This window comes from Corvus kubaryi, unplaced genomic scaffold, assembly GCF_017639235.1.
Source record: "Corvus kubaryi isolate FWS band 111438036 unplaced genomic scaffold, C.kubaryi_AGA036_p1.0 44060, whole genome shotgun sequence".
Classification (NCBI taxonomy): Eukaryota; Metazoa; Chordata; class Aves; order Passeriformes; family Corvidae; genus Corvus; species Corvus kubaryi.
Genome location: NW_024581267.1, coordinates 1 through 14,290, shown reverse-complemented (window position 1 = coordinate 14,290; position 14,290 = coordinate 1). Strand labels below are relative to the sequence as shown.

Sequence of the window (14,290 nt, the reverse complement as noted above, 5' to 3'; positions counted from 1 at the left end):
GTGGTGGTAGGGGGGATTTTTAATGAAGTAGAAGGTAAAAAAACTAGATTCAGTAGATCTTCTCTCTTGTTTAATCTAGCTCAAAGACATCATCCTCTGTTTAATCATACCAAGGTTAGCTCTGTTGTGGACTGCACTGGTCACCCTCCCCCCCAGAGGTAGAAGAGGCTCCAATTTACATGACAAAACAAGAACAGCAGATTCCTTCAGAATGCACAATTGTAAAAATAAAGATTTTATTTGGAAAGCATCTTTGAGAAAATAGTTTAAAATACCACTTTTTTTTTTCCAGGTATGTTAAGTACATTTTGCATGAACAATCCCAGGATTCTATAGTACAAGCCTGCTGTACATAGGTCTTTATTTAACACTATTTACAAGGACATCAGAAAGCTTTACTGGCAATGAGGATTTGCTATTCAAAGTAGATCCCTCAAAGAACAAATAAAAGAGTATTAACATAAGCAAGAGCACTCATTTGTATTTTCAACAGAGCTCCCTGGGGAACTTGTATTGACTGACAGAATACATTGTTGAGTGACTACTCAGTGAATGGAACACCAGAGCTAGCTATATTTAAAAGCCACATAATATATGTTTACCAAATACTAATCACGCTCTCTTTCCATCAGTGAGGTGGCCGTGACTCCCCACCTCAGACCTAAGCAGGACAGACAAATTGACACTACATGGAAGCAAAGGGAGAGCAAGGCATGCAAGACCCTGTTTCATAGGTCCCTGCTACTAAAATTAATACTCCAGACAGGGTCCTTGGCAGGGAGCTGTGCTATAGCACAGGGAAGGAGGGATAAAAAGAATGAACACTGGCTGCACACGGAGCAGAGCAGAGCTGCTTGTGCACCACCACTCTGCTGAGCTCCCACCCTGTGCTGCAGTTCTGGCACCATCTTACTCTAACCTGTGCCAAATAACCATAACATAATCCCCAAAACCCAGGGCTGCTCAGGGGGCATGAGCCAGGGCCTCAACATCACGGGGTACTCAGTGTCTCAACAGGAACTCCGAGTGTAGGCAGACTGACAAAATACACAGATACAGGGAGAGCTGGTTTGAAATGAAACCCATAAATCCTGCTGCAAGTATGTACAGCAGTAAACTGCCCTTTGTCATCTGTTCAGCACATTCCAAGCAGGAAAAACTACACCCTAGGAGAAACAGACTGCAACTTCACCGGGACTGCAGCTAAGAGTGGTGGGAAAAGGTAAAGGTCGTTTCTTCTAATTGCTTAAGATATCTAAAGCAAGGTCTGCTCCAATGCCACAGGAGCTGCTTCTACTGGACTCTACTTTAGAATTACCAAGGGCAGGACAAAATTGCACTATATGGCACGTCCTTGCTCAGCCAACCATTTTTAACAGGCAAAAACAGGTGAGAAAAATACTTTTGGCTCAAATTAACCTAGTTTCCCTTCCCCCATCCCATAATACATTAAGGCTATGCTGTGAAGCCACATCTGTGTTTAGCATGCTATGCTTTTGACCTATAAGCAGTTATTTCTTCATAGCCCAACAATTAAAGGAAACTCCAAATTCAGAAGCCTCCAAATCATATTTCTGGTCCACTGGACTTCTATAGCTAGCCCACATAACTGAGATGTATCCCATTTTTCTCCAAGCTCCTAACCAAGATGTATATGCTAGAACACTAGTTATCCTGGGCCCATTCTGCAGTCACAGGAGAGAAAGAGGCATCTTTATTTGGTGCTAAAAGTCTCAGGGGAGGTGAATCACCCTTGGCCAAGTACACAAAGCCCAACAGGATGACTCTGGGCTCAGCTGGGCATTCAGGTGACCTGACACAGCTACCAGGCTCAGCCACCCTGTTTTCAGTGTCACCTAAATACAAGACAGTATTGAGTAGTTTGGATCGCGTCTCTCTTAGATTTGTGTTAGGAGGCATTGCAGTACCTATAGGGGATAGGCTGAAGAGAAGTTTCTCTGTTTCTCACTCTACCACGTGTACAATGTGAAAAATTCCATACCTGTTTAAAGGAAGATCCATTAGGTGTTGTTAGAAGCTGAGGAATTTGATGATGGACATTGTGAAGGAGAGGGTAGAACTATCCTAAGTTAATATAAACAATTAACATTGAATTTTAAGACAAATATATTAATCTTCTGCCTTACCCAAAATACTTAAGTGAAACTGATGGCTTGTCCTAGAAGTGCTTGTAGACAAACATTCCCATGAGTCCTGAGGGTTCAACCAAGTATTTACCTGATCTTCTCCTCACATAGATGTAAAACAGTATTGCCAAGAGAATCAGCACTAATGCAACTCCAAGTAAAACTCCAAGGACAATCACTGCTACTCTCCAGGAGGAATAGTTGTCAGTTGATGGCTGAACAGACAGAGCTGAAAATTCAAAACACATTTTAGAAATGTTAGCTCGAAACAGTAAAAAGTGGGTGTAAGAAATCCTGGAGCCCTAAGTGACAGCTGTGTTTTACTGCTTGGCAGCTTTGAAACTTCTGAATAATATTGAAAATGTTTTTGTATGTAGTGAAGATTTGTTAACTAGAAATCTTTTCTGAGGGTTCTTGTGATCTCTTGGTGACACCCATAACAGCTGCTCTGAGGATTTTCTTGATGGAATCTGAGAGTCTTTAGATCCTTTAGTGTGAAGAGGACCCATCCTTTGAATCTGGAATTGGGTATACATAATCACTCTTTAAAATAGATCCATAATCTGTATGAAATCACTATGTGTTCAGTGAATGTTTAAGTAGGTTACTTGAACTATTTGAACTTCTTAAAAGAAAGAAGTTAATTTATCATCTTAAAAGCAGTAGATCTGACCCTTTAGTCCCCACACCATTACAAAGAAGCTGTTTCAGTATCACTTACGTTGCACCATTACTTTAGTTTGGTTCCCAAACTCGTTCCTTATAATTTTAGTCAGGCTGGTCCATATAAAATAAACATCCACAGGCTCTTCTTTTGGCAACAGGGAGAGAAAATCAACAACCACACTGCCAGGTCTGAACCCAAGCACGACGATATCGAAGCGGTCGTTGTTCAGTTCAGCGCGCATGTCTCTAACAACCTGTGCAAGGTGAAATTGATATTTATTCCACTTGTCACTCAGCTGAGGCAGAGCAGGAATGCACACATCCTGCACACATCAGGATATTAATTTTCTTTACTTACTATTCTTCCAAGGTAATTGGTTTGAAACAACAAATAAAAAACTTATTGAAAGAGGATTCCGGAGCAACGCATTGTCTGTGGTTGAAAATGTGAAATCTAAGTTTGACTTCCAAAGCTCCAATCTGTTTAGCTAGTTATCAATGAATAATGCATTAAAACAAGTTGTCCTCCTCCACAAACCCATATGGGACCCCGACTGTACGAAACTTGGAATCTACAAAGAGCACCCAATATTTCTAAAGTTATGTTCAGTGTCCCCTAACTTTTTTTAACATGTGCAACTAAACTTCAAGCATGGTCCTTGAACTACCAGCACACACTAACTGCACAGAACTTGATGTTAGAGGTCTAAAACTTTTTTTTGCCACCAGATTTTCAAAGTCATGATGCTAGAGAATACCTATGCAAAGAGAGACAGGGGTGTGATTTGCCTCTCAATCATTCTGGCATAAACCGAGTGTAATCCCATGACACCAATCAAAATCAAATCAATTGCACTGATATCTCCAAAAGTAGAGTCTTGCTTAGTGCTTCCATAAGGATATAGAGCAAGAACAAGCAGTCCCCTTTTTTAGATAAGACTGGTTGATATGTTTTTGTCAGGACTGTTCTTTTCAGAAAATTAAGTGTTTGATTCAACCCACTAAGAGAAGTTATCTTCTCGCTGTGGATAAATATGGTATTTTACCTGAAAAGTCTGAAAGACTGCTATTTTTCATAGATGATAACAGACCTTGTTCTGAGTCACTGCTCAGTTTTCTGCCTCCATCTTTTCTGTGAGATATATCCCCATGTCAGACTTTACATCACATTAAGTTCTTTGGCCAGAGACTTCAAAAATGCTTTTCTTTTCCTCACCTTGATGAGCAGTCTGGATAGGAAACCTGACTTATGCAGGTAAAACTGTAAAATTTCAAAGCTACTACTACAAAGTGGTAGTACTGTGGAATATAAAAGAAGTAGTTCAACATTCAGATTGAAAAAATAAATCCAGTACATAAATTGTCTATATTTCCAATCATTTTAGTACAGCCTCTCTTTGATTTTGTCATTTTTTAAAGAAAAGGTGACACTTTGCACGAGGTAAAAGCTTCTTAAAAGCCAGAAAAGGGATTCCTGTTGCATTCAATCAGGTTGGATGAAACCTTCTAAATTTACTAAAGTAAATTTTTTATCCATGAAGTGGAGACGTTAGCAGTCATAAGACAAGGTTACCTCCGAGTTGGCGTGGTGAGAACAAATTAATTACTGCTTTTGAAATCTGTGGTTTCTTAGCTAAAGGGTATGATCATCACACTAAAAATAGCTGTGTTAGTTATTTAAAGCAGTCTACCCCAATCTCCCAGTAATTTTACCTTTCCAACAGACTTATATACATCAGGATTCCTGAGAGGTGTTGAAATTATTAGTGCTTTTCTTGAACATGCTGTTAAAGAAGTGCCAGACTGCTGCTTCTGCCTGTCAGCTTTGCTAGCTCAAAGCTTCCACTTTCTCTCCTCATTTTCCCCCTGAGATGACCCCCTTGATACTTTGTCCAGTCCTGCAGCCACTTCCATGAAGTGAATTGCCAATGATCTGGACTCACAGTACACACTTGCAAAGTTTTCATGTTTCCAAGTCTGTGTTGAAATGCTGTTTTTGAGGAATATTCTTTTTTTGCCTCCACAGGCATCAGTTTAGCGAAGTGGGAGAAAGTAAGCAGAACAGGATGTTCCTTGAACTTACAAAAATAGAATTTTAAAGTGCCTTTCACTACATAACTTATATTTGAGGATGGCTTAGGGAATATAACCCTCCTCATTGAACAACAAACTGTCTGTCCTTGGCAGATTTTGTGCTCCCTATACTGTCTTTTCTTTTTCACCTGTCCCAGTCTTGATTTAACAATGAATGTAGGAGTCTGAGGCTGCTAATCACAAGCCTTTCTGTGGTTCATTCAAGTTGACAAAGAAGATTGCATCAACTTACATCTGTTGTGATCTTTCCAGACATTGTTTTGTAGTGTTCACTCTCAGAGTTGTAAAGTGTATTATTAAATATCTGGCTTTTTAAAACAACGCTGCAGGCAAATGCTTGGTTTTCTAGAAAAAAATTAAAAAAGAAGAAACAATGAGATGGTTCCCAGGATGTCACTCCATAATTGGTCTTTGGACTTTGTTATCTCATGTATTTATAATAAGAATTGATAAAACCAGAAACTAATCAAATAATGATAATAGAGTGTGTCATATGTGTCTAATGCCCTGGCTTTGGAACCTTCAGAGCTGAATCTCTCTAAGTTTGTCAGCCATCACAATGCTCACAACTTGCTCACCATTCCTGTATTATTCAGGGTGCATCCCACTCCACTAATTCAACAGCCACTCTCCCATTGATTCCAGCAGGAGCAACATCAGTCTGTTAGAATCTGCAAGGCTCTGAGTGTGTTTAAATCCTCCCGAGTAGGTGGATGAGCCCTGAGCCAAAAGAAGAAGGCTTTACATAGAAAAGTCCAGACTAAAATAGAGCTGGAAGCTGACACTGAAGTTTGATGGAGGCAGCTTCTTCACCAAAGCAGTGTGAACTTCAGATGCTGTGTGAACTGACATCATAAAGCAGATGGCAAAATACTCATGGAAGATACTATATTGTGAAATAATACCCCGTAGTTATGGATAAACAAATGTTAAGGTTCTATAAACTTACTGGAGCATGCCATGCCTTTTAACTCAGAGCAGCCAGTACTTTCTGCTAAACAAAACTCAGTCATTTCGAAACAGGAAGCAGAATCTGTAAAATAAATTTAAAAGTCAAGATAATCACTTCTGTGCATGCATTATTGCTGCTAATAAGAAAATTATGGAATAAGTGGAAGTCTTTAATTATGGCCAAGGAGTCACCTAAGCAGAAGTTCCTTTGGCCCAGTGAGAACTTAGAATTGCAAGTTATAAAATTGGAGCATATCAAAAGAGAGGCAGGTGGTGGGTGGGTAGGTGGTATGTGAGAACTCACTGAAGTAGCATTGAGAACTCTGATTTCTTATGAGAGCTAAAGATATAGGTTGTGCTGCTACATGCTCGTACAACTCAGGTAAGATAGATGGAGCTTTCAGAAGTAAAAGTCACCTGCAATTTCTTTTGGAAAAAATATGCATCCTGGAGTCTCAAAACCTCAGTATGCTTGCCTGGACTGGCTAATCTGAATTATTTATAATGGGTCAAAACCCATTAAAGGGTGGTATAGCAGGTTTTATGTGGTTATATCTCCAGTTCTCCTCATAGAATTGAACATAATCTTTAACTTCACATGAAATATGGATGACTTGGTCTTTATTGCTCTTTTTATTTAGATTACAAACACTTTTCTGGTAGGGCAGATGGCTCCAGGTTACAAAAGGAAACCTTTTTTTTTTTTTTTTTAAAATAGAGAAACTAATAAATGAAAGCCAGTGGACTGAAGAATTAAAAGATTTCAATGGAAATTATGATGAGAATTCCTTGGCTTTGTGGTCCTAAAGACTAAGACAGAGGATAAGTCCATTAGAAGGAACCCCCACAGTCAACTGCCAGAATAATTGCCCTAGAAGGGTTTTGAGAATAATCAGACAATCCACTAGAGAACTCAAGAAAGGATTGCAAATGTTTTAGAGGTCAAGAAATGCTGGAAGAAAGTTACAATTGCCAAAAGTCAAGTCAGATCTTTTAAGTTATATAAAAAGAAATTGTGAACACTTTCTCAGCCACTGGGAAAGAACGATAAAGTGCAGCACAGTTTTATGAAACGTGGATCAGGCCAAAATAACCCAGTGGTTTCCTTTGACAGGCTGATTTTTGATCTCTTCCAATGATAGAAAAGCAATATTATATTGTGCCAAGTGGCAATTCTTTTAGTGGAAAAAGTTTTGTCTAAAGGAATTGGCTAAGGGGGAGATGCCAATGGGGAGCTTTAAAGGAGAAACTTTGCTGTAGAGGGATATTATGTGTCATGTCCCTTGAGAATCAGTTTTAGTACAGACACACAATTAAACAATTTGTTTTAATGTCTGTAACCTAGGATGAAATTAAAAAGGTAACAATGACAATTAAGGACTGCTTGCAATCACAAGAGCACGTAGAACCTAAACTTCACACTACCAGAATATTTTCTGGTAAATTTACAACCAAAATATCCTGACTTCTGTACAGAATTATCTGGCTCAATAATAAAACATGATCAGAAACTTTACAGAGTGAGTTCTTACTCTTGCAAACTCCTCTTTAATCCACACAGTCCTATCCAAGTAAGGGGATGAGTCAAATAAATAAAAATGACTTGCAGGAATAAGAGTCTGTGAGATCCAATCCAGATCATATTGCAACAAGACTCTGTGAGTTTACAGTAATTGAAAAGAAATGCCAGGGTGATGGAGGAGGTACCTGTTTGGACAGTGACTGAAGTCTGATTCTTCTCAGCACAAGATGACACTGCCACAGAAATGATGTACACATGGCCAGGAAGCAGGTGCTTAAACACAGCTTTTGTCTCTTCTGTAGTTGTTTTGTGTATTTCCTGGCTTCCATCCCTGACAGAGATGTTGTAAAGGCTGCCTTTGCTGCCACTGGTCCAGCTGAGTTGTATTTCTTCTGCAGTGACGTTCTGAACTTCGACGGACACTGGCACTGCAAAGTGAGAAAGTTTCATACAGCTAAGAGCAGTTCATTTCACTTCTGCAATTCTACACATTTAATACTGAAGAAAAAATACAAATGAAAGCAATATAAACTCTTGTGTGTTTTGCTGGAGCTGATTTCAGTTTTTCACCTCATTCTCCCACCAGAGCAGAGGTGAACCCTTTGCTCTACAGACAGAAACCATACATTAATGGTTTGGAGCCATTTGTTTGATGGCTCCAAAACACAAATGGGTGACATTCTACTTGCTTCTAGCCTTTCTAATTGCAGGCAAGGTGTGGTAAATGGTCAGAATTGTACAATGTTGCTTTAAGACAATGGAGAATTGATGTGGCTGGTTGAGAAAAACATGAGCATTCTGAGGTGGACTGAGATTTGACTCATCCTGATATCCTCAGGAGGATGTATTATTAAAATACCACCAGGAAATCCTAAATTCAGAGCAGTAGAGAGGCATTTATTAAATGTGCTTCATAATAGGGTTAAGAAAAATCACCTATCACAGTGGTTTATGCCTGCAGGCAGGCACCCAGTGAACATTTACTGGGTCCAGGAGAGCTTTACCAAGGTGTAGAAACTGCCTCGATTGATATTTACATAATTATGTATTTCCAGTGATTTTATCAGTCTTCCCTTTCTGAAATTATGCTGAGGGATTTTACCTCACAGCTGATATGACCAATGAAGAAGAATATTGTGTCTGATTGGATAATTTTCATTCTACTATTCAGTATCAAATATTTACTTACTGCAAGGTGCTGACGTAAATGTGGTAGTGAAAATGGAATTAGATGTAGATCCTGTAAATCCAGTTGTCTTGGTGGTGTTGGTGTCTGGAGGGACTGGAGTTGTCTGTTCTGTGAAACAGAAATTTGGAGGCAGTGAGTAGAATTTATTTGAAAGTTCACCAAGTTTATGCTTTTTATTTTTGTAAACAACTTTCAAAAAACAAGCCCAGGAAACATTCTTCTATTGTTTGCTGAAATATTTAACTGTGGTACCACATGACATCAAATCCCTCCAAGCCCAGTGTACATAATCATAATTAGATATTACCTAAAGAGGGCCAGGGGAGGGAAAAGACCGAACATGCCAATTTTTTAAGATTCAGCTTGGGCTTGGGTTTGGATTGGGTTTTTAAACTTATATAAAGCAATTACGTGAAGGCAGATCCTGCTGACAAACTCTCCCTGGAACCTGGGGACTCTTATCAGTGAATCCTTTGTTGCATCCACAGGAGTAAGTGGCTCCTTCAGCAGTGCAGGTTGCATTTTGGTCACAGTCATTTAAACCTGGCTGACAGCTATTCCTTGCTACAGTGGAGTTAAACAAAACAGGAGGAGAACAAAGATTTAAGTCAGTATCGGAAAAAGAGATAAACCAAGTACCATTTGCCTTTCCCAACCAAATCCCATTTCACTGGATGTTACCATCAGTGGAAAACACACTTGAATTCACAGGGATGAACAAATTCATACCTTCTACAACAGTCTTTCTAAGATCAACTTCAAATTCTGTACTGCTGTTAAGGGCCTCTGTAAAAGCATCTGAAACCTCTGGTTTTGTTATATTTTGTTCAACATCCAACACAATGTCAAAGAGCACAATCACACTTCCTTCCGTGATGCTGTTAATTACAATACGCATTTTTGTTCCATTTTTTAATTCTTGTAGCTTCTGTGGCAGATGTTTTGTTATCTGCAAAGTAAAAGGTTTAAGTTATTATCTTTTTTTTTCTTTAATATATAGCAACATGCTGGCCATAATTCAATTAAAAGCCACTCTCATAATAGGGGAATATGTATAACTTCCAGACAGAATTTCCTTTAAATCAGGGCCTCAGAGGACAGCAACATAAATGAAAAGTAAGCACTTCTTCATTTCTAACCATCACACAATCTTTCCCACCCACATTTAAGCTATTCATATCCAGATCCTCATGATTATTTACACTAGGAAGAGCTCAGCAGAAAATAAAATTTTAGTTTAGAATTTCTAAGCAAAGTACCTCCGTAATGAACTTATTTTCAAACTCCATAAATTCTCTACTTGATTTGTTCTGATACGCAGGCTTGAAATCTTCACTGGTAATCCTGGTGGTTCCACTGTAGACTTCAGCAGCTGTGGAGATATGAAAGATAGAATAACCAGAAAAAACGAAGTTATTGTTTAAAAATTATATTTCAGCTAAGTAAGGCTTGGGAAATAAAGTGTATGGAGCTGGGAGAGGCTAGAACATTGAACTGCTGTGGTTCTAGCTCAGTAAAGCTTTGAATTTGGCAGGAGGACTAGCGGGGCTCTGGACCTTAGCCCCATGAAAATTTGCAGGCTGTCTTTAAATTTCTGAAAGTTTGGCCTCCTTTTGCTTACTCATTTCAGTATATGGCTTATTCATGTCCAGGTAGGTGCTCAGTGTAAAAGGGCTTCATGTTCAGGCCATGAATGTGTTAGTTTGCTAACAGAAAAAGAAAAAATTCCAGAGGAAATACCTGTCTGAACTGTCAAGGAGGTGCTGACATTCTTAGAGCAAGTTGAAACATCCACGGATATTTGGTATTGATGACCAGAAAGCAGATTTTCAAATACAGTACTTGTTCCATTTAGGATTTTCTTCTTCATCTCTCCCGATTTTCCCAGCAGTCGCACTGTGTAAGGACTGTCTCCTGTGCCACCTTGAGGCTCCCAGCTGAACTGTATCATTGTACTTGTCACTTCCTGCAGCTGGATGGACAAAGTGATAGGAGCTGAAAAGCAAAAAGGAAATTCTTGTGAAACATGTAGTTACAGTCTGTGTCTTTAAGGAATAAAGTATTAATGAAAAACTGACTGCCTAAGGGAAGAATTAAGTCTCTGCAATGTTTTTTAAAGATATGCAAGTGTAGAGGTTTGGTCCAAAATACTCATTACTGTTTATCTGCTGTGAGATAAGAGTTAGGAGAAATGCAAAACAGGCACCAAACTTGAAAGAATATAAAGAAGTTTATTAACAGACCTAAAAGAAGAAGGAAAAAAAATTATACCACCTTCAGAACTCTCCTCCTCCCCCCACCTTCCTCCCTTCTCCCACTGACAATGTGAAAAGACAACCCTTAAGATGTTCAGTCTGTTTACCACTTCCATAATAACCTTGTTCAGTCCATTTAGAAAGAGAAGTCTCTTCTTGCTCATGCTATGAAAACATTATCACAACGAGACAGCCACCCACTTCCAAATATTGTTCAGTCCATTTAGGAAGAGGAGTCTCTCTGCCTGCGTGTGAGTCCTTTCCCCCGACTTGCAGCTTTTCCCGCAACTGCTTTCGAGGGTCCACTCTTGAAGTTTTCTGGGGTACAATTTTAAGGTTGAGCCGTTCAGAAACAAAAACAGAGGCCCTTCTCCTTCCCTGGGAGCAAAGGGTCTTCATCATCTTCATCGTTAGGACTATCTCTGGGAGCATCTCTAGGAACTGAGGTTTTCTCCTTTCCCATTTGGAGCAAAAGTCCTCATCTGGTTCATCTCTACGGACTGAGGTTTTCTCCTTTCCTGTTTGGAGCAAAAGTCCTCATCTGGTTCATCTCTCCCTGTCCAAACTTCTCATGAAATTACAGCTGCGTCAGCATCTGCCTATCTCAGCGCAGGTGCTTTTGCTCACGAGTTGAACACTCCACCCCCCATATCTTCATGAAATTACAACAGGATACTCTGATATATCATAGCTTCACAACAGAATTTCAGCTTTAAGCATCTCCTCTCTCTCTTCCCTCAGGTTTTCAGCTCTTCACAGCAATAAAAGGGTTAATCTCACCTCGGCCTTGCAGCTTTGCAGCTGGAATGTTGAATTTTTCTTATCGCAGTGGAGAGGGGGGAGAGCCGAGCCGCTCCGGCTGCCCACGGCAAGGCAGTGGGGGGGGGTTCCATGGCTGGAACAGGTCCATGGCTTCATGATGGCCGTGGCCCGGCCCGGCCTGGCCCAAGCAGGGCCTGGCCGGGCCCGCTGGCCCCCACACGGGGCCCGCAGCCACCTGTCCCAGTGCCGGAAACGAGAGAGAGCTTGGAGGGGGAGTTTGCCTATTCTTAAATGTGGATCACAGAGGTGATCACAACTTTAAGTGGCTTAGAGAATTGTCCATATTCAAACTGGCCAGCTGATAGGTTCTGTCAGTTCCCAGAGGAAACTGTAAGCACCCCTTAGCAAGGACGTCCCTTCCGGGACTACGCTTGCTAACCTATGACAGCAACATAGAATCATATCAGTGAGTCACAGAAGAGGTTGGAAGGAACATTAAAAATCATCCAGATCCAACCCTTGCCATGGGAGGGACACCTTCAGGTTGCTCAGAGCCTCATCCTACCTGGCCTTGATCACTTCCAGAGATGGGGCATCCACAGCCTCTCTGGGCAACCTGTGCCAGGGCCTCCCCACCCTCACAGGGAAGAACTTCTTCCTATTATTTACTCTAACCCTACACTCTTTCAATTGGAAGCCATTCTCCTTTGTCCTGTCACTACATGTCCTTGTACAAAGTCCCCCTTGTAGGTCCTCTCTAGGTACTGGAAGGGTTTCTAAGGTCTCCCCAGAGCCTTTTCCAGGCTGAACAACACCAACTTTCAGAGGTGTCTCCACTTCAGAGGTGAAAGCACCTTTGTGACCTCCTCTGGACCTCCTCCAGCAGCTCCACATCCTTCTCATGTTGGGGACCCCAGGGCTGGAGGCAGCTCTCCAGGTGGGGCCTCACCTGAGTGGGGCAGAGAGGCAGAATGCCCCCTTCCCTGCTGACCACGGTGCTTTTGGCTTTCTGGGCTGTGAGGGCACATGGCCAAGTGATGCCCCTTCTCACCCACCAACACCCCCAAGTCTTTCTCCTCAGAGCTGCTCTCAGTCCATTCGTGCCCAGCCTGTGTTTGTGCTTGGCACTGCCCTGATCCATGTGCAGGACCGTGCACTTGGCCTCGTTGGACTCCATGAAGTTCACACAGGACCGCCTCTGAAGCCTGTCCAGGTCCCTCTGGATGCCATCCCTTCCCTCCAGAATGCCAACTGCACCACACAGTGTGGTGCCATCAGCCAATTTGCTGAGGGCACCCTCAATCCCGCTGTCCATGTCACCCACAAAGACATTAAACAGCGCCGGTCCCAGTAGTGACCCCTGAGGAACCACTCGTCACCAGGCTGTCCTTGGCCATTGAGCCATTGTCAAAGACCAAGCTGCACCTTATTGTGCATGGGCACATCTCCTACTGCATTCCATGAACACTGTGACTCCAGATCAGGGAAAGGATTAATCCCTTGGACTTGTAGATCTTGAAGAATACTATTATGCACTAAAAATGGAAGTCATGCTGCCTTTTTTTTTGGGTGCAGAGTACGAAAAGACTGCATTCTCCTCTTTTCCATCTTTGCTTTACCTTTTTATCCATTAAAAAATGATGAAAGATTCATTACTGCGTATTCTTTGAATATGGGCAGACAGCCCTTTGGCAAAAACTTAAATATACGCTAGAAAATAATTAGTATTGAAACAAATAAGAATCGAGTTAGCAAAAATAAATTCAACCCGATTGTCCCAATGAAGGAACTGCCTCTACTATTTCATAAAAGGAAATTTCAAGACTTAAATAAAAATCAGTTAAACTTTCCACTGGCATAACTTGGCCTATGCAGCATAACTACATAGCATTTTGCTCCTGTGGCACTGCCTAAGACAAGGTGTGTCATTTCAAAAAGAACTGCAGACAGGAGCTGCAGCTTTTGAGAAAAGTATGTAGATGCAGGGATTCATATTCCTAGATTAAATTCCCAGCTTAAAAAAGACATTGTAAAAAGCTCAAATTCCAACCAAATATAACAATAATAAAAGAAAATTATACTCGATTCTTCCAAACATAGAGCAAAATAAATTTAGTATAACGTGTTAAAATACTCACAGCAAGTTCCAGTGAAAGAAGGATTAACAGATGTTGATATACTGTGGTTTGTTGTGGATGGGCTTCCCAAGGTCGTGGAAGAGAGGGAATGGGAGGTCTTGGCAGTGGGCTCAGCTGTTGTTCTGTTCCCCTGGTTCATGGTGGAACTTTCCCCTTCTCCAGGAGGAGTCGTGGCACTGCTGCCTCCAGGGGCTGTGGTTATGGAAGACAAAGGGCTCCCCATGGGAGATGAAGTGGCCGTCACCTCCGCTGTGGTGTGTCCCTGTGTGAGGAGCGTGGAGGTGTGTCGAGGTGCCGGTGTCTCTGTGCTGCTGCTCAGCGTGGGTGAATGGATGGACTCAGTGATACCTGAGGCAGGAGAGGTGATGGGGGCAGAAGTCACTGGATTAGTGCTGGCTGTGCTGAGAGCGGGGCTGGGTGTCACCTCCTCTGCTGTCACAGCACCTGACTCCACGCCTGTAACACCAGCACTGGAGAACACAAATGCTGTGGGTGGGTGGGATGAGGCAGCCAAGGGGGTCTCAGTGGTGCCACTGGTGCTGCTTTGCTGTGGGCTGGGAGTCACA

At 41.5% G+C, this 14,290-nt stretch overlaps 1 protein-coding gene across 1 annotated transcript; it reads right to left on the bottom strand.

Moving 5' to 3' along the window:
* Positions 1-208: 208 nt before the first annotated feature.
* On the bottom strand, positions 209-14,284 carry LOC121672221 (uromodulin-like 1). Its single transcript, XM_042044799.1, has 12 exons — positions 13,725-14,284; positions 10,310-10,564; positions 9,829-9,941; positions 9,299-9,518; positions 8,981-9,133; positions 8,570-8,677; positions 7,566-7,808; positions 5,857-5,940; positions 5,140-5,252; positions 2,869-3,067; positions 2,239-2,376; positions 209-2,002 (listed from the first exon to the last, which is right to left on the bottom strand). Exons 1-12 carry the CDS (start codon positions 13,945-13,947, stop codon positions 1,971-1,973), a joined length of 1,881 nt encoding a protein of 626 aa, XP_041900733.1. The 5' UTR covers positions 13,948-14,284; the 3' UTR covers positions 209-1,970.
* Positions 14,285-14,290: the final 6 nt, after the last annotated feature.

Excerpts from the sequence above, each read along its gene's own strand:
- LOC121672221 (XM_042044799.1), bottom strand. The coding sequence starts at position 13,947 with ATGGGGAGCCCTTTGTCTTCCATAACCACAGCCCCTGGAGGCAGCAGT. Across the intron at positions 8,678-8,980 it reads TCAGCAGGATCTGCCTTCAC|AACAGACAACTCCAGTCCCT; the intron begins GTAATTGCTTTA and ends TCTGTTTCACAG. Across the intron at positions 5,253-5,856 it reads AAAAGGCATGGCATGCTCCA|AAAACCAAGCATTTGCCTGC; the intron begins GTAAGTTTATAG and ends ATTTTTTTCTAG.